At 42.5% G+C, this 19,175-nt stretch overlaps 1 protein-coding gene across 1 annotated transcript in view; it reads right to left on the bottom strand.

Annotated features, from left to right (window-relative positions):
• Positions 1–744: 744 nt before the first annotated feature.
• LOC117530856 (glutamate receptor ionotropic, NMDA 2C-like) overlaps positions 745–19,175 on the bottom strand; it is a 188,917-nt gene continuing 170,486 nt past the window's right edge. The window contains exons 13-16 of the mRNA XM_034193800.1: positions 14,066–14,226; positions 9,323–9,510; positions 4,770–5,002; positions 745–2,581 (exon numbers count right to left, since the gene is read on the bottom strand). Coding sequence (XP_034049691.1) covers positions 1,028–2,581; positions 4,770–5,002; positions 9,323–9,510; positions 14,066–14,226 — 2,136 coding nt within the window. The 3' untranslated portion in view covers positions 745–1,027. The remainder of the gene's footprint in view (positions 2,582–4,769; positions 5,003–9,322; positions 9,511–14,065; positions 14,227–19,175) is intronic.

Below are 19,175 nucleotides of genomic sequence, written 5' to 3'. Positions count from 1 at the left end.
TGGTCCAGATCAGTTTCTTGTTTGTGTCTGGAGAATATACAGGATCTGAATGGGAATGGTGACCGTTCCACAATGGTTCCACTACACACTGGCGTAAACGAAGGCTTGTTTCCTAGATGGCAACTCAGTCCCTCATAACCAGTTTGCTTTTCTTTTTCTTTTTCTTTTTTTGTGTGTAAAAGCAGTAATTGAGCGTAATGATGAACAAAGAGTTGACATATCGCCATCCCAACATTTTCATCAAGGACGGCTTTCATAAAGTGTCTGCTTCATTTGGCACATCACTACATAAATACATGACGGGTTTAGTTCCAAAATATTACACGTCTTTTAAGAAATGAGCCAAAAATTGAACACCAGATGTTTCATTATATCATCCTGGAAACTGCTGCTATTAAGTACAATGTCTGTACTTAACATACTGTTTTATTATTGAATAATCATTTGTTGAAATTAAACTCTTCATTTGTGTGCCAGCTGTTTCATGTATCTTGTATTTGGCAGCTATATTTTAAAGAAACAGTCCATAGCCCTTGAAAACAGGACCCACAATTTCTACTGTTCAGCCCATTGAGCCTAAATGTGGGCGCTGTTGTTGTGTTTAACAATTATAAAGTGCCAATCTCACCAGTATTTCTGAAATGTGGACAAATCATGTGTTCACTGATAGGCAAGACTTCCAACCAACCTCCTAAAAATATGAGTAAAACTCATGGCGTCTCTGGTTGTAATTTAGCCACTGAACTGTTGTAAATTGTCGTGGACAATAAAGCACAAAAAACATACAGGCTTTGTCACTGGAAAGTAGAAGTGAAATGACTGTACCAGTGAACTGTGTTGATTCTGACACCTGTTTCTGTTCTTTATCTGTCACCACTCATAGTCACATAGAAAACCATGTTTGTTCAAGTTATAAGTGTTTCTTAGACATGAATTAAACTACAAAGGACACTCTCCACAGGTGCCATTTGAAGGTCTCCTGTCCCCCATTACTACAAATATCCAGTGAGGCGTGTTTTGTTTCCCATCAGACCTCAGACTCCAGGCTGGACACTCGTCTCCATGGACGGAGTACACAGGGGCTACCCACTGGCTGAGCCCTTGCTCCCAGACATGTCTGGGCCTCTGATCCAGTCTGTGACCCCTGATAGACCCCGTATGTGCCATATACACTGTCTTGGTACAATAAAGCTCGTTGGCCCCCACACTGTCCAGCACCACAAGCCAGAAGCTGGCACACTGGGTTTGGGCTGGTGGAGCCCTGGTTGTGGTGCTGCAAGTCCAGAGGCCCATGGTAGAGAGGCAGCCCAGGATACGAGCTAAGGTAGTGTGCGTATTGTCTGCTGAGCAAACTGGTGGCTCTCCGTACCATCCCCCGACCTAAACCAGTCCCACTGCGCACTGCTTCTCCATATGTGGGCAGGTGGGTGGTGTAGGAGTAACGCAACTTGGGGCCCTTGTGTCCATTAGGCCTCCGCTGGTCCTGCCTTATGTGAAGGTAGGCCTGGTTACGTGGGAGGCACACATTGTTTCGGAGGTGAGTCGGGGTGCAGGTCTTGCCAGGTATCGCTGGTGTAAGAAGGCATGGGAACAGGTCTGGAAGGGTTGAAGGTGATTGACTGGAAGCAGAAAGAGATGACTGGGATTCCTCAAGTGGACAGATCTGATCGCTGCCCCAAGTAGCTTTAAGAAAAGAGGGGCGACGTTGCCTTCGCCGACCTCTAAGCAGAAGGTCCTCAGGGGGCCAGGAACTGTAGTTCTCTGTCCGAGGGCACATGACCTCTTCTGTGTAGATATTATCAACACTTGGGGTTGAGATGTGGTTGTCCTGGAGATGGTTGGCTTTTAGCTCACTAAAACTGACAGGGGCTTTGTTTTCTGGCTCCCTTTGTTTCCTCCTCTCTGCATCCTCATCATCACACTGGAAACTCTTGGATCTCCTTCTCCTTTGGGTGAAGTCTCCATGGGATGGCTGGTTTTGTGGGGACACAGTGGAGACAAGGGGAGATGTATAGATATCAGGCAGTTGGAGATCAGGATGGGAGATAAAGGGAGAGCGAGGGTGAGTATCTACATAAAGCCTTCCAGCGGTCTGGTAGTGATGGGGGTGCTTATGAGGGAGTGGTTCACTTATAGCCAAATGTGGGCTGCTGAGGCTCGACACAGGAAGGGGCCGGTCATACAGCCAGGAAGTAGAGCGAGTTGGAAGAGTGTAACGCAGTGGCGTGGGCCTGGATAGATTCCTCTGTTGTTTCAGAGAGGTAACAGTCAGAGGTGGGGTGAGGGAATGCTGAGGAAGACCACAGTGGTTCTCTGTCACATAAGCGAACCCCCCAGGTATGGTATCTGTGGCCATCTGTGGAACATGTACGGGCAAGCTGCCACCATGGCGGCTCATCTGTTGTATGGTCTTTGTGGCATTGTCCAAGGAGCTCTCGACATTGGCAGTGGAGACAAGGTCTTTGGCAGTGCGAAGCATCTTCAACATGTTTGCTTGAGCATAATTGGATGTTAGGTCAGGTTTGGGCAAACCAGATGAATGATCGGGCCCTTCCACACCATTGAAACAACTATAGATACTCTGAGAGATGGAGGAAATGGACAAGAAAACAAAGAGCGTAAAAAAGAGAGAAAGAGAACATGAACTGTTTGAAAAAACCCTGTCACACTCAGTCATGGGCACAGTAAGAACTTGTAAAAAGTAGTTCAAACACAAACACAGTAGAATCTGATAAGGACATGGTATGGTCTCCATGAATGTGAAGGACATGGTCAAACTTTGGACATGTTCAAAAAATATGTATTAAGGACCTGGTAGAATCAGGACAGAGTAAGAAGTTAATAGGACTGTAGTATTGACTGCATGGACGTATAAAAGATTTAAATAAACCCAGTTTGGACTTCACTCATGTTACTCATGTCATCCAAGTGTAGAGTGGATGGGCTCTCCCAGCAAGAGCCTGTGGGTTGCTTTATGAAATGTATTAGCCCCTGACCACGGTGCTGAAATGCAACCCCCACCCCCCAAAAATAAATAAATATATAATTCTGCCCCATGGGCAGCAAGGTGACTTAGTGGTTAGCATGGTTACCTAACAGTTAAAAGGTTGTGGAATTACTTCCCACCTTGTCCTTCGTGCATGTAGTTTACATGTTCTTCCAGTGTTCATATGGGTGCCCTCTGGGTATTACAGTTTCCTCCCACTTCCAAAGACATGCAGGTTAGGTGACCTGGTGACTCTGAATTGACCATTGGTGTGAGTACGTGTGTGACTGGTTGATTGGAGTAAGTGGGTATAGAAAATGACTGAATTAATGAATTCTGCCCATCTCCTTGTACAAATTGAGATCCATGCCTAAGTGGGTGTCTGCAAGCACACATGGAGCATATCTGAGTTAGTGTTTAAACAGACATGGACACTATGGAAGGAGAACCTTTTCCTGAGTCTAGTTTATAGTTGAACCTATATGTGGACACAAGAAAACTTGCAAAATGAACGATAAACCACAGTGTGTGGTGCAGTGGATGGACAGGATGGGCAATGTGATTGTTCATAATAAGAACGCATTGGTACTTGTGCATTAAAATTATTTGGAGCATGTTAGATGATGTGAAAACATGGCAGGGACACATAATCAAGACAAAATATGGACTTGAAAATGACACAATTTCCCAATTTGGCCACATCCTCGCTACTTTCATTAGTGCAGTCTTCATGGCTTTTGACTGAGTGTGACAGAGCCCTTAATCAACAGTGAAATATTTAACCTTAAATCACTCCTTACACAGTAACATGGATTGTATTTCAAATAACTTGTGCATCTCAAAGTGGTGCAGAAATAAAAACACCACTGGCAGTAAAAAAAAAAAAAAAAAAAAAAAAAAAAAATCTCACATCATTGCACAGACATGACTTAATCACAAATTCATTATGCATTCTCCTGAGAGTCAAAGAAAAACAGATTAAGCTAAGGGGATTGCCCCATTAACAGCACATGGACACACACAGTCCCCTGCAGAACAAACAGTCTCTAACAGTATGGACAAACACGGAGCCAAATCCCAGAGCTGCTCTCTGCTTACAGTTGGCTGAGAGATCCTGAAAGAGCCAAATTTAATTTGGCCCTTGGGGCCGCCCCATATGGATTAATGATCAGATCGTCATTTGGCCATTAATCTGATAAAACCCAGATCCAGGCACAACAGTGTAGTTACACAGCAGAGGAATGCCGGTGCTGGACTCCATAGAAATTTGCTTGGCTGTAAACTGACTCGCTAACCACATTTGGATTTAGCGGAATCAACGAATATCATGCGGGTTGAGGGTGAGTGCAAATAGACATTGGGCAATTAAACTGCCAAACTAGAATGAGTAGTATTTCTTTGCTCTGCTCTGACCTCTATCATCATTCTTTTTGCCAATAATTTGACACCTATTTTCATGGTGGAATTTAGTTATTGACCCCATTTACAGTCAAAATAACCAATTAATGTCCAAATACCCAACCAGGATATTTTCCATCTGTTCAGCTGTCAATGAAAAACACCAGTTAAACCCAGTGCCAGAGCATAAACAAGCATTAGTTAACCATGTCTAATCTGACACTGAAGGGTTGCAGTCGTTCAGATTAGAGAAAGCCAGATGCTTACTCCAAAACAGCTGGCACAAGGCCAACTGCTTTTGAGTAAACTTCCAGACATCCATAAGTGACAGCCTTCCAATGAGAACTACAACTCAGTAAATGAATAATTGATTTGCATATCTCACCCTACTGATTCCCAACAGGAAGTCGAGTTTGTGAGACTTGTGCACCGAGTGACGCAGCTTCCAGTAGAGCAGATGTTCCCAGGCAAACACCAGCAGGCTGAGGCCCATTGCCACCAGCAGCATGTAGAACACGCCCGCCATGTTATCGATGTCCAGCTTGCTGCTCATCACTTCGTTCTTCTCGTTCTGACAGATGCCTGATAACCAAACTGTCTCCAAACGCTCTGTGTCACCTGCAAACGAAAGATATTCTGATAAAGAAACAGAATGCTAAAAACAGTATCTCTGCACTTTTTTGCCATTTTATTGATTATGTAAGTCCTATATTGGCCATAAACCCCACTGGTGGCACTGCTTACTACAGCTGCTGTTTGGATGAAGCAGACAAAAGTCTATGGTGACATCAGAATACTCGAACTAACTTACTATATATGAATGTGTCACAAACCGTAGGGTATCCAAATAATAATACTAATCAAATGATGCCTGTATCTTCTACCTCTATAGTGTGCAGACAGACTACATTACACTATCCTATGAGGCAGCTGGAGCCTGGTAACTGAAGAAGAAGAAGGACTCCAAGAACAAAGTGGACATATACAGTGAGGAAAATACGAGGTCTGTCCATAAAGTATAGGTCCTTTTTATTTTTTTCAAAAACTATATGGATTTCATTCATATGTTTTTACGTCAGACATGCTTGAACCCTCGTGCACATGCGTGAGTTTTTCCACGCCTGTTGGTGACGTCATTCGCCTGTGAGCACTCCTTGTGGGAGGAGTCTTCCAGCCCCTCGTCGGAATTCCTTTGTCTGAGAAGTTGCTGAGAGACTGGCGCTTTGTTTGATCAAAATTTTTTCTAAACCTGTGAGACACATCGAAGTGGACACGGTTCGAAAAATTAAGCTGGTTTTCAGTGAAAATTTTAACGGCTGATGAGAGATTTTGAGGTGATACTGTCGCTTTAAGGACTTCCCACGGTGCGAGACGTCGCGCAGCGCTCCCAGGCGCCGTCATCAGCCTGTTTCAAGCTGAAAACCTCCACATTTCAGGCTCTATTGATCCAGGACGTCATGAGAGAACAGACACGTTTCAGAAGAAGTCGGTTTCAGCATTTTATCCGGATATTCCACTGTTAAAGGAGATTTCTTTAATGAAAGACGTGCGGACGGGTCCGCGCGTCGGGACGCAGCCGGCGCGGTGCGGCGGCACAGGAAAAACACCTCCGCGTTGATAACCATTTGTAAAATCCAGGCGGCTTTTGATGGCTTTCAGTGGAGTGAGTATATGAGAAATTGTTTAACAGCTGGACATGTTCCAACTTGTCCTTAAGGCTTCCAACGGAGGTGTTTTTCCTGTGGCGGAGCGTCGCGGCGGCTGCGAGCCGATGCTGTAATCCGCCCGCACGTCTTTCATTAAAAAAAATCTCCTTTAACAGTGGAATATCCGGATAAAATGCTGAAACCGACTTCTTCTGAAACTTCTCTGTTCTCTCACGACGTCCTGGATCAATACAGCCTGAAATGTGGAGGTTTTCAGCTTGAAACAGGCTGATGATGGCGCCTGAGAGCGCTGCGCGACGTCTCGCACCGTGGGAAGTCCTTAAAGCGACAGTATCACCTCAAAATCTCTCATCAGCCGTTAAAATTTTCACTGAAAACCAGCTTAATTTTTCGAACCGTGTCCACTTCGATGTGTCTCACAGGTTTAGAAAAAATTTTGACCAAACAAAGCGCCAGTCTCTCAGCAACTTCTCAGACAAAGGAATTCCGACGAGGGGCTGGACGACTCCTCCCACAAGGAGTGCTCACAGGCGAATGACGTCACCGACAGGCGTGGAAAAACTCACGCATGCGCACGAGGGTTCAAGCATGTCTGACGTTAAAACATATGAATGAAATCCATATAGTTTTTGAAAAAAATTAAAAGGACCTATACTTTATGGACAGACCTCATAAGTATCTGAACACTCTGCGATTTTGCAAGTTCTCCCACTTAGAAATCATGGAGGGGTCTGAAATTTTCATCTTAGGTGCATGTCCACTGTGACAGACATAATCTAAACAAAAAAAATATCCGTAAATCACGATGTATGATTTTTTTTAATAATTTATTTGTATGTTACTGCTGCAAATAAGTATTTGAACACCTACCAATCAGCAAGAATTCTGGCTCACACAGGCCTGTTAATTTTTCTTTAAGAAGCCCTCTTATTGTGCACTCTTTACCTGTATTAATTGCACCTGTTTGAACTTGTTACCTGTATAAAAGACAGCTGTTCACACAATCAATCAATCACACTCCAACCTGTCCACCATAGCCAAGACCAAAGAGCTGTCTAAGGACACCAGGGACAAAACTGTAGACCTGCACAAGGCTGGGATGGACTACAGGACAACAGGCAAGCAGCTTGGCAGAAGACAACAACTGTTACGATTATTTATTAGAAAGTGGAAGAAACACAAGATAACTGTCAATCTCCCTCGGTATGGGATTCCATGCAAGATCTCATTTTGTGGGGTAAGGATGATTCTGAGAAAGCTCAGAACTACACAGGAGGACCTGGTCAATGACCTGAAGAGAGCTGGGAACACAGTCACAAAGATTACATTAGTAACACATGATGCTGTCATGGTTTAAAATCCTGCAGGGCAGCAAGGTCCCCCTGCTCAAGCCAGCACATGTCCAGGCCTGTTTGAAGTTCACCAGTGACCATCTGGATGATCCAGAGGAGGCATGGGAGAAGGTCATGTGGTCAGATGAGACCAGAATAGAGCTTTTTTGAATCAACTCCACTTACCATGTTTAGAGGATGAGAACAACCCCAAGAAAACCATCCTAACTGTGAAGCAAGGGGGTGGAAACATCATACTCCGGGGGTGTTCTTCTGCAAAGGGGACAGGACGACTGCACCGTATTGAAGGGAGGATGGATGGGGTCATGTATTGCGAGTTTTTGCCAAACAACCTCCTTCCCTCAGTAAGAGCATTGAAGATGGGTCATGGGTGGGTCGTCCAGCATGACAATGACCCAAAACACACAGCCAGGGCAACTAAGGAAGGGCTCCCTAAGAAGCATTTCAAGGTCCTGGAGTGGCCTGGCCAGTCTCCAGACCTGAACTCAATAGAAAATCTTTGGAGGGAGCTGAAACTCCAAACCTGAAAGGTCTAGAGAAGATCTGTATGGATGAGTGGACCAAAATCCCTGCTGTAGTGTGTGCAAACCTGGTGAAAAACTACAGGAAATGTTTGACCTTTGTAATAGCAAACAAAGGCTACTGTACCAAATATTAACATTGATTTTCACAGGTGTTCAAATACTTATTTGCAGCAGTAACATACAAATAAATTCTTTAAAAAAAAATCATACATTGTGATTTCCAATTTTGTTTTTTTTAGATTATGTCTCTCACAGTGAACATGCACCTAAGATGAAAATTTCAGACCCCTCCATGATTTCTAAGTGGGAGAACTTGCAAAATCTCAGTGTTCAAATACTTATTTTTCTCACTGTATATGAGAATGGTAACGGTATCCAAGAAGCCACAACTTTGTACAAATACACATTTATTAAGTAGCAGGAACCATTTTTAAAAGTCTGCCATTGCAAACTAGAAATTTTTACGACATACGGTGGGTACGTGCATCTGTAAACATCTAGGTCCAAGGAGAGGTAAAATGTCGGTAGCATAGTACATTTTGTTATATCCCCACTAATTTCTCACTTACTTCTAGCACGTACGACACTAACGGTTGGGTAATAGGTTCCCAAACAGCATTCGTACATAGTGAGTATTGAGATCCAGGGTGTGATTCCCTCACACAGGTTACTGCCCCAGCCTAGACAAGCACCCATTTTGCAAATGGTTGGACTGGAACAATGCAAATGAAGAATCTGGTCTAAAGACACAGACAGGTAGCATGACCAGGAATTGTACACAGGCTCACAAATGTATAGTGCAACTGTTATTTCATTGACACATTTTTAGTGTATTTGGACCAGTGGTGGGCTGTCTATTCTGTGCAAACAGTGAGAACATAAAAATTAATAATACTAAAATTTTACTTAACAGAAATACTGGCACACAGACATGTTAGCTGATCTGTGAGTAGAATTAACAGACATCTTATCACAGATGTTTGTAATAAAATGATCATAAATTATATAAGTAATAAAATGCTCAGATGCTTGCAGGACCCTCAACTCACTAGTTGTTATTCAAAGGGACCATGACTCTAATTATTCACGGTGTAAAATGGCTTAAATAATAATAATAATAAAAAAAAAATCCTTTTCAGCTTTTCAGCATCAGAGGCTATTAAAGGCCAACCATAAACAAATGTTGGACATGCAAATACACATGTAGTTACTCATTACACACAAAGAATGATGAAAAATAGTAAGATATGTGGTTATGCACAGCTGCATAGTTACATGTCATCATGCATCGCATGACCAAGTTGATTACGATAAATGGATTGATTGTCACTGTCATAAAAGTGTCAGAATGGTGGGTTGTGCATTACATCTTATATGGTCTCGTTCAGTTCTCACCATCTCCCAGGAACTGCAGCAGCGCCAGGTCGATGGGCCGTTTCCAGTGGGAGTTCTTCTCCAGAGCAATGCCGTACCCGGTGGTGGCAAACACTTTCCCGCTGCCGATGGTCACCAGTTTGCAGCCCTCATCCTTTCCAGCCATGTAGTTCAAAACAGCAGCATCATAGATGAAGGCGTCCAGCTTCCTGCAGAGAAACGAGTTTTCTTTGTCTAAGAATTTTATCGTTTTATGTTGATTTTCTAACAGGGTGCCTTCTGACTTTATTATGTCTCTAAAGCTGATGTAATGTCCGAAGTGTAGCTTCAGGCACCCTCGGCCTGCTTTCCTGCTTTTGATGTTTGATTGAGTTTTAATCAACATCCCTCCTGCAACATGCTCTTGCTGCCAGCTCACTCTCTTATTTGCTGTCTTTTGACAGGTATCTCTCTCTTTTCATTGTTTCATTTATATTTATTGTGTGTAGAAGATTAAAAACATGATATATCTACATATTGATCACACCATATAAGCCCTGAGGCCCCTTGGTGATGATGCTTATCCCTGGATTCCTCAATGTGAAGTGGATGAGAGTCTTTGTCCATGGGACGTCAGATCAACAAAGGAGGTTACTTCCCCAGTCAAGGCTGGTACCAATTTGCACCTGAGTGGACTGAAACAGTGCAAATAAAGTCTCTGGCCCATGGACACAGACAGATAGCATGACCATGAAATGAACCCATATCTACATACTGATGGACCAACCCAACTCCTTATCCCTCTGACACTTATGTACTTTATCTATATATTAATAACCAAGTGGCCTTTGTGTGTGTGTGTGTGTGCATGCATGTATATGGCTTCATTCATGGAGAAACTGGGGTGAGCTGACATTTTCTGTTGATAAGGTTATGTGTTTTGGATCAAGGATGAATGCCACGAAAATGGAAAGTTGATAGGACAAAATTTCTGGAGACATGAGGGATATTAGGTCACAACAGTGAACAATGGACATTTGTAATTCAATTCTGGACTCATGCGACACTCCGGCAGGGGGCGGTAAATCATCTATATATTAAAAGCAAAGTGGCATCTGTGTACATGTATGCATGAGTGCCTGATTTTATTTATTAAATTCAATGTAAGTACATAATATAATTGAAAATGCATTAAAAATGCATAAATGATATGAACAAAGCACCACGTAGAGTTGCAAAGCTTGCTCATGGTACACTGAGTCCCAAACAGGAATTTTTTTTTACATTTGTAAAAAAGAACGCATTTGCAAACTGAAAATTCTGTTTGTGAAGTGTGATTCAGCACAAGCAATAGTGACCAATGATCACACGCTGGTTGCTATTTGCACTTCCATCTAGTAGATAGCAGTGCTCTATGCATTTTGATTCATTTCCCATAATTCCTGGCTCTAAACCCCAGAAAATTATCCTAAATAAGTTAAATATTAATATGTTGTTGAGTAAACATGAAAGTTCCAACAAAGGTTCAACACAGCAAGCTCAGATGATGATCAAGATGTACAAAAAATGATTAAAGGGCATGGCGCTCTGAAATCATAACAACTTAGATTTAGGCTATTAGTGACCATCCAATGATACACCGGGATTACTTTGTGCACTTCTGTGACCAGTCTGAAAGTATGCGGCATTTGCAACAAATAGCTACAGAAATGACCAAAAATAGTATTTGACCAAATGACCAAAAAGTATTTGTGAGTACTCCTTTTTTGGAGTGTTTCCAACAGTGTTTAGGTAGCTTTGAGGAAATGTTCCAGTGCATGCTTGAATGTAATGTAGCTGCTAACATTAAGAACAGAACTGCAGATTCATTCCAAAGTTTCCATAAGTGTGATGTCTTGTTATGACAACTCGTTTTTAAGTGATAACTTTTAATTTTGATACTGTCAAGGTACAAAAAAATGGCAGCCGCTCTCCACTGTGAGAAGATCATTAGTCATGAATGCAGCCTGTTAAAAACTGTTTCTGCTAGACGCTCAGCTTTGTGCACGCTTTTAAGTATTGTCATCGATAAAACTGAAAAATCTAAAAAAATACATCTGTGTGATCAGACAGCCTGAAAAACAACAGAGAGGTCCACTTGCACATGCACTTTAAAGCAGCATGCGGCTCCACACACATCAAGATTCAAAATCTGACAGATTTTCTGAAAGTAAAATAAAAATAAAGCCTACCAGCTCCACTGAGGAGGACAAAATACAAAAGGAAAAAAAAAAACTGAACAGGGCACTCAACCACTTGTAGAATGATTTCCAAGATTAAATATGTAAAGTTCACTCCACCAAAAAGTCCCCACGCAAGGATCGCACATGTGATTGGCAGCTGGAGAACAATGCGCAGGTCTACTATAAGTCCTCACACATTGATTGCATGTGATCACCAGCTGGAGAACAATGTCCAGGTCCACTATAGGTCATCATGCACGGATTGTGCACAATTGCCAGTCAGAGAATAATGTCCGACTGCAGCTCTGCTGTCAGGTCCTCAAGTTCTCTCATGATTCTGGCACATTAACTAGAAAGTCCATTATCTCCTGAAAATGAAGTCTTCTAACTTTTTCCAATGTAAGAAATACATCTGTGTGTTCAGGCAGTCTGTAAAAACAGCAACGTGAAGACATTCCACGTCCATGTTCATGGCGGCAGTAAAATTGCATCCTGCAACACAAACAGCAGCATCACCACACATTAGGTTCCAAAATTCGACAGACTCTGAAAAAGTTAAGAGTTTCAGGATGAAGATGTGTCGTCTCCTCGCTGTACATCCTCTGTAAATCCAAGCCATCACTTTCGAATGAAAACTCAGCAGCTTCATTTTCAGATGTAGTAGCATTCATTTCACGCTGTCTGTCAGCCATCAGGATGGTTCTGCTTTTTCTAAAATGCACGTCATATGCCGGGAAATGCTGAGGACCACATATTCTGGAAATGTGCCTGCTAACTTTCAGAGCAAGAGGTATAATTAGTAATACATAAAATACATCAGTGACCACTAATTGTAACCGCATGTGTGCAGACAGACATACAGTCATGAAGACTTAGATGTTGTGTTGCTAACTGGGACGTTAAATAACGTGACATGTCCTTTAAATGAACAAATGAAATAAAACAGTAGTTTACAATCAACCTACAGCTTATTCACATTACACAAAGTATTAAACCAACAAGAAATATTAAGACAAAAAATACAAATGGAAAATAACTTTAATAATGTAATTAATGTATTCACTCTGGCTTGACCTCCTGCTTCTCCAGCTCCTTAGGTGATGCTTGTTGTCTTTACGCCATGTGTCTAGTTCTCCATTTAGATTTGTGTTTAAGGGCCCATTCACACTATGGTGTGGTGTTTCACACTGCCCGAAGTAGTGAATTCTCAAAAATCTCTGTGAAACGCCAAACAAAGGCTCATTCCAGGGGTCCAAATTTCCTATCCAACACAGGGCGGCGTAGCTCAGTGGAGGGTGACATTGTACATTGAGCTTGATGTTTGGCAATGCATGGCTGACTTACTGTAGGAAGTAATTCAACTTTCTCTGTGGGAGGACAGGTGCACTGGTAGCACACGCCACAGAGCAGTAGCACAGGCTGGTGGAGCTGATCGTTGATTCAGCATTTGTGACATCAGGTGACGCAGCCTATATAAACTCGACGTAACTCCACATCATCAAGACAGGTTTGATGTATTCCTACACATTTCTTCAAATTTCTACATATTTCTTCATGTCCGAGGGATCTAGAGGAGGTGGTGCATCTAGTCCTCCAATGTTGGCCAACAGAGGCCAGAGGAGGTGAATGGAGCAGTAGTGTAGCTCAACTCTTACTGGCATTTTGGCATGAACATCAAACATTTTTAGCATGTTGAAATTTTTCCTGGGACCACGACAAACATCAACATGGCCCGACTGGCATCCACTTAGCTCCTCTAGAGGCAGACTTTGGCACGGTTAGACATTAATCAACTATTCATTCTTCATCGGCACACCTGGGGCTAATCGTCAAAGTGTGAATGGGCCATTAGCTCCAACAGGAACAAATGTATGATTTTAGTTGTTAACAAAACATCTTTATCTGAAAAACTTTATTAAAAAAAAATATTAACTAACTATAACTTAGCTGAACTAAAGTTAGTGAAAGCGGATTGGTTTTCAAATGCTTTTCAAAGTTAACTGAAAAACTAACTTTGTTAGACAGGTGTTAGCTTATTAGCTGAAGTGTGACTAAATGGCTAAATAGCCATTAGCGTGTAGCCATTCGAAATAGCATAGAAGCTATAACTAGAATCAACTTCCACTGAAGCAAACTGGCACCGTGTTTGCATTACACTGTCACCCAGTTTCTATATTGTATTTTTTTTCTTCAGGGAGTTGAAGTATCTTTAAATGGAATTGGTTCTGAGGTATTTGTAAAAATGAAAAGTTTGACAGCGCTTTTTGTCAAACCCTAAGATGATAAGATAGTTTTTCATCTAAAAATACACCCGTCATGTCAGCCTAATTTATAAACATTGCAAATCACACACACACACACACACACACACACACACACACACACACACACACACACACACACACACACACACACACACACACACACACACACACACACACACACACACACACACACACACAGAAGATTTCATGCTGTTTCATCCCGACTGTCATCACTGTTGTGGTGTCACAATGTTTTCACACGCATCTGGATGTGGCAAAAAGTAAAAGTGCAACTTTACCCTATTTTGAGGCTGGTGAGGGCTTCCTCCACCCCCTTCTGGTTGTACTTCATCATGTATGCGTGCATTTCGGGGTAGTTACTGCGGATGTTCATCTCCGTACTTCCGTTTGGGACCGTCCCGAAGCGGAAAGGGGGATAGTGCTCGTGTGGTTTCTGGAACTGTGGGAGGAGAGGAGAATAGAAAAGGGAATGATGGAAGAAATGGAAGCACAGCAGAGGTAAGGAAAAGGGTGCAGAAAAGGAGAGAGCAAGAGGGAAGACAAGGGAGAAAATGGTAGGAAGAAAAAGAGAGACTGAAGGGAGTGAGAAAGGAATAGGGGAGGAAAGGATGGAGGAGAGAAAGAAAGAGAGAAAGAATGAGAAAAGGAGGAAAGAGGCGAAAACCAAAAGAAGAACAAAGACAAGAGGGAGATGAGTGTAATAACACACAAAAGGCAAAAGGGGAGAGAGGAGAGACGAAAGGATGATGGGAGAGGACAGTAAAATGCAGATGATAAAAGAGAACATGAAGAAGGAAAGAAAAGCAGAAATAATTGTGAGGATGGGGGGGGGCTGTTCAGTTAAATGAGATCTATTTTCGAGTCATTCTATTTTTTAAATACTTGATGTCGTTACACTCATGACTTAATTCAACTGAAACACTTCGAGGAAACTGCTAGCCAAATAATTCAAGCATTTAAATTATTTTAATTAAACAAAATGAACTTTGAATGATTTGTGTTAAATGAGCTGCTCTACAAACGGAGCCACAAGCGCCACAATCAAAAGGTCAGCAGGCAGAATCAGCTCCTTGATTCTGGCCGCTGACCACTGATGGCTAAACTTTGATCATGACCTGTGATCCTGTTTGCTGTCATTTGATGCTTTCTGTGATGCTGATCAAAAGTCAACTAGCACAGTTGATGCCTTTGATGGAGAATGCTTGCTTTTGGTTCATACGCTAACTTTTATTCCTGATCACCAATCTCCGATCCTGACCTTAATTCCTGATTGTTCATCTTTGATCCTGATGACTGAACTTTGATTACTGATTTTGATTTCTGAACTGAAGTTATGCCTTTGTTGATGTTTGCCTGTCTGTTTGGTACTGTATTTAGGATCAAAGGACTCTAGATTAAAGTAGAGATCCTGACCTTTGATTGTCTCTTGTGGAATTAGCAATTCTGATTATAGTGTCCAAGGAATCAGGATCAAAGATCCAAGGCTAGATCGACAAGGCTGGGCCCACTGGTCATTCTTGGAAGAGATCAAGGAAGTGTCTAAAGTTTGTATTGTAAAACATGGCCATAAGAAGAAGATCTGGTTTGGGGGTGCTGTAGCGGGGTGTCCCGCTAAGTCAACAAGAACACATCCAAAACAGGTTACACAATTTTTTTAAAGGAACAAAATTTACTAGATTTATTTTCAACCCCCTACTCTGTGACAGGGCACAGACACTTGGCATGTGCACATACATTCTCAACATCAAAAATTTAATAGATGCTGGAAAAAAGCAAGCCAGTGTTCCAACCAGCATTACAAGATTCTTGGACAGCATTATAGAATATTATTCACAATTGCTTATTATTCTCAAAAATGACATTTTTGTGAAAACAACAATGGGAAAACAATTTTAAATGTGTTAATATGTTTATTTCAGTTACTTTAATTATTATGTTTTTGTCATGTTGCAGCACCCCCACTTCCCACGCCTATGCTGTAAAAAGCAATATACGTAGAAGCACAATCAATTTGTGGCCACAGATTTTATTTGGCAGCACAAAGTCTTGGCTGATTTATGCTGCTCATTTTTTATGAAGTTATGTTAATATGCATATGTCGCGGACATGAATGAGCGAAGCTCGTCAGCATCTCACCATGTCATTTAGGTCCTTCACACTTTATTTTGAGTAAATGCTTCAGCAGAACATTAGCGTATCAAAAACCTTTCAGCTTCTGGGGGGGCGGAGCATTTTTTTATTTGCCTCTCACATGCCTGGAAAATCTCCACGCCATCTAACCATGTCATTAAGGTCCTTCAGACTTTTTTCAGTAAAATTGTTCTTGAGAACATGAGCATGACTAAAACCTTTCAGCTTCTGGGGAAGCTCTGCCCCCCCAGTTTCCATGCCTTTTTAAGCATGTTCCTTATTTTACCTTTCAGCTTCTGGAGGGGCTTTTCAACCTACCACCCCTGGTTCTCAAGGCCAGGCACTCAAGCGGCTCGACTCTCTCTTTTTTTTTTAACGATATTTAGGTGTACCTTAATAAACACTAGTAGAGCTCCACCTTAGATTTGGAATGTATAATAGATGATATACCTTAGCAATATGATATACAATATGACTATGATTTGACACAAAGTGCAGCAACAGTGAAAATTAAACATTCTTAAACTAAACAGTAATAATACCACACTCATTTTGCACTCATCATAAGGTGAGGATACTGTGCCCTCCAAAAGTATTGGAACACTTGGAATTTCACACATTGTAATTTCTTTCTTTCATTACCACTGACATAGCTGGTCTCACTACTGTCTTGTAAAGTTTCCCCTTCATTCTTGCTGATATTCTTCGGTCACAAATCACTCCTGCCACCTTTCTCCACCCACTCCACCCTGCCTGCACTCTCTTCTTCACCTCTCTACCACACTCTCCATTACTTTGAACAGTTGACCCCAAATATTTAAACTCATCTACTTTCACCACTTCTACTACTTGTAATTGCACTATTCCACTGGGCTCCCTCCCATTCACACACATGTACTCCGTCTTGCTTCTACTGACTTTCATTCCCCTTCTCTCCAAAGCATATCTCCACCTCTCCAGACTAGACTCAACTTGCTTTCTACTCTCACTACAGATCACAATGTCATCTGCAAACATCATAGTCCATGGGGACTCCTGTCTGATCTCATCCGTCAACCTGTCCATCATCACTGCAAACAAGAAAGAACTCACAGCTGATCCTTGGTGTAATCCCACCTCCACCCTGAATGAGTCTGTCATTCCGACTGCGCATCTCACTGCTGTCACACTATTCTTGTACATGTCCTGCACTACCCTAACATACTTCTCTGTCACTCCAGACTTCCTCATACAATACCACAGTTCTTCTCTTGGCACCCTATAATAAGCTTTTTCTAAGTCCACAACACACAATGTAACTCTTTCTGGCCTTCTCTGTACTTCTCCAACAGTATTCTCAGAGCAAACATTGCATCTGTAGTGCTCTTTCTCGGCATGAAACCATATTGCTGCTCACAGATCTTCACCTGGTTTCTAAGCCTAGCTTCTACTACTCTTTCCCATAACTTCATGCTGTGGCTGATCAACTTTATGCCTCTGTAGTTACTGCAGCTCTGCACATCACCCTTGTTCTTGAAAATAGGAACCAGCACACTTCGCCTCCACTCCTCAGGCATCCTCTCACTTTCCAAGATTTTATTAAACAATCTGGTTAGAAACTCTACTGCCATCTCTCCTAGACATTTCCATGCCTCCACTGGAATGTCATCTGGACCAACTGCCTTTCCACTCTTCATAGCAGCCCTCACTTCTTCCTTACTAATTTCTTGTACTTCCTGATTTACTCTCACCACATCATCCAGCCTTTTCTCTCGCTCATTTTCTTCATTCATCAGCTCTTCAAAATATTCCCTCCACCTTCTCAGCACACACGCCTCACTTGTCAGCACATTACCATGTGCATCTTTTACGATCCTAACCTGCTGCACATCCTTTCCAGCTCTGTCCCTTTGTCTGGCCAATCGGTACAAGTCCTTTTCTCCTTCCTTACTATTCAACTTCTTGTATAGCTCGCAATATGCCTTTTCCTTCGCTTTTGCCACGTCTCTTTTTGCTTTATGCCGCATCTCCTTGTACTCCTGTCTACTTTCTTCATCTCTCCGACTATCCCAAAACTTTTTTGCCAACCTCTTTCTCCTTATGCTTTCCTGGACCTCTTCATTCCACCACCAGGTCTCCTTGTCTTCCTTCCACTGTCCAGATGTCATACCCAGTACTGTCCTAGCTGTCTCCCTCACCACATCTGCAGTACCTTTCCAGTTGTCCAAAAGTGCTTCCCCTCCAACCAGTGCTTCTCTCACCTGCTTGCTAAATTCACACAACAGTCTTCCTCCTTCAGCTTCCACCATCTGATCCTTTGTTGAGCTCTCACTCTCTTCTTCTTCTTTACCTCTAAAGTCATCCTACAAACAACCATCCTATGCTGTCTAACAACACTCTCTCCTGCCATCACCTTACAGTCTCTGATTTCTTTTATCTTGCATCTCCTATAAAGAATGTAGTCCACCTGTGTGCACCTTCCTCCACTCTTATATGTTACCCTGTGCTCCTCCCTTTTCTTAAAGTAGGTATTCACCACAGCCATTTCCATCCTACTTCCTCATCACCTCTGTTCCCTTCACCAACATGCCCACTGAAGTCCGCTCCTATCACCACTCTTTCATGCTTGGGCACACTCTCCACCACCTCATCTAACATTTTTTTATTTTTTTTTCAAGATCGCACTGTTGAAGCAGCAGCCTGTTACTTCAGCTCTGCTCCCTCTTTTCCTACTTTCACTGTTTTTAATACTTTTTAATGGTGCTTATTTGTTTTTATTTGCAGTGGGTGGTACCCTGTGCAAATATGCACATGGGAAACCCACTTTTGGTACTCTTGTGATCATCTTTATGCTGCTTTTGGCACTTTTCAAGGCAGCGCGGGGAAATCCCTTTGTTTCCAGCTCTGGACGTCCCATTGTTTATAGCCGGGATCAGCTGCTTGGACTAAGAGACTCAATGTACAGCGGGCCGGGTCCCCGCTATGCCGAGCACCCGGACGTACCTGCAGACATTGGGAAGAAACGTAGGGGCTGCAGGGGTGGCTGGACAAAGCGGAGAAGGACTTATATTCTGTCTGTGGTCATGGGGAATGTAAGATCTCTCTGGAACAAGACCGAGGAGCTATCAGCGCTAACCCATTTCCAGAGGCTGTATAGAGACTGCAGTCTCATGTGCTTCACGGGGACGTGGTTGCATGAACATGTACCGGACTCTTTAATCAACATGGATGCCTTCACACTTATCCGCGCGGACAGGACGTTGGCGGAGAGCGGAAAAA

The sequence above is a fragment of the Thalassophryne amazonica genome, chromosome 18 (assembly GCF_902500255.1).
Source record: "Thalassophryne amazonica chromosome 18, fThaAma1.1, whole genome shotgun sequence".
NCBI lineage: Eukaryota > Metazoa > Chordata > Actinopteri > Batrachoidiformes > Batrachoididae > Thalassophryne > Thalassophryne amazonica.
Note: the sequence above shows the minus strand (reverse complement) of the source record. Positions and strands in the feature narration are given on the sequence as shown.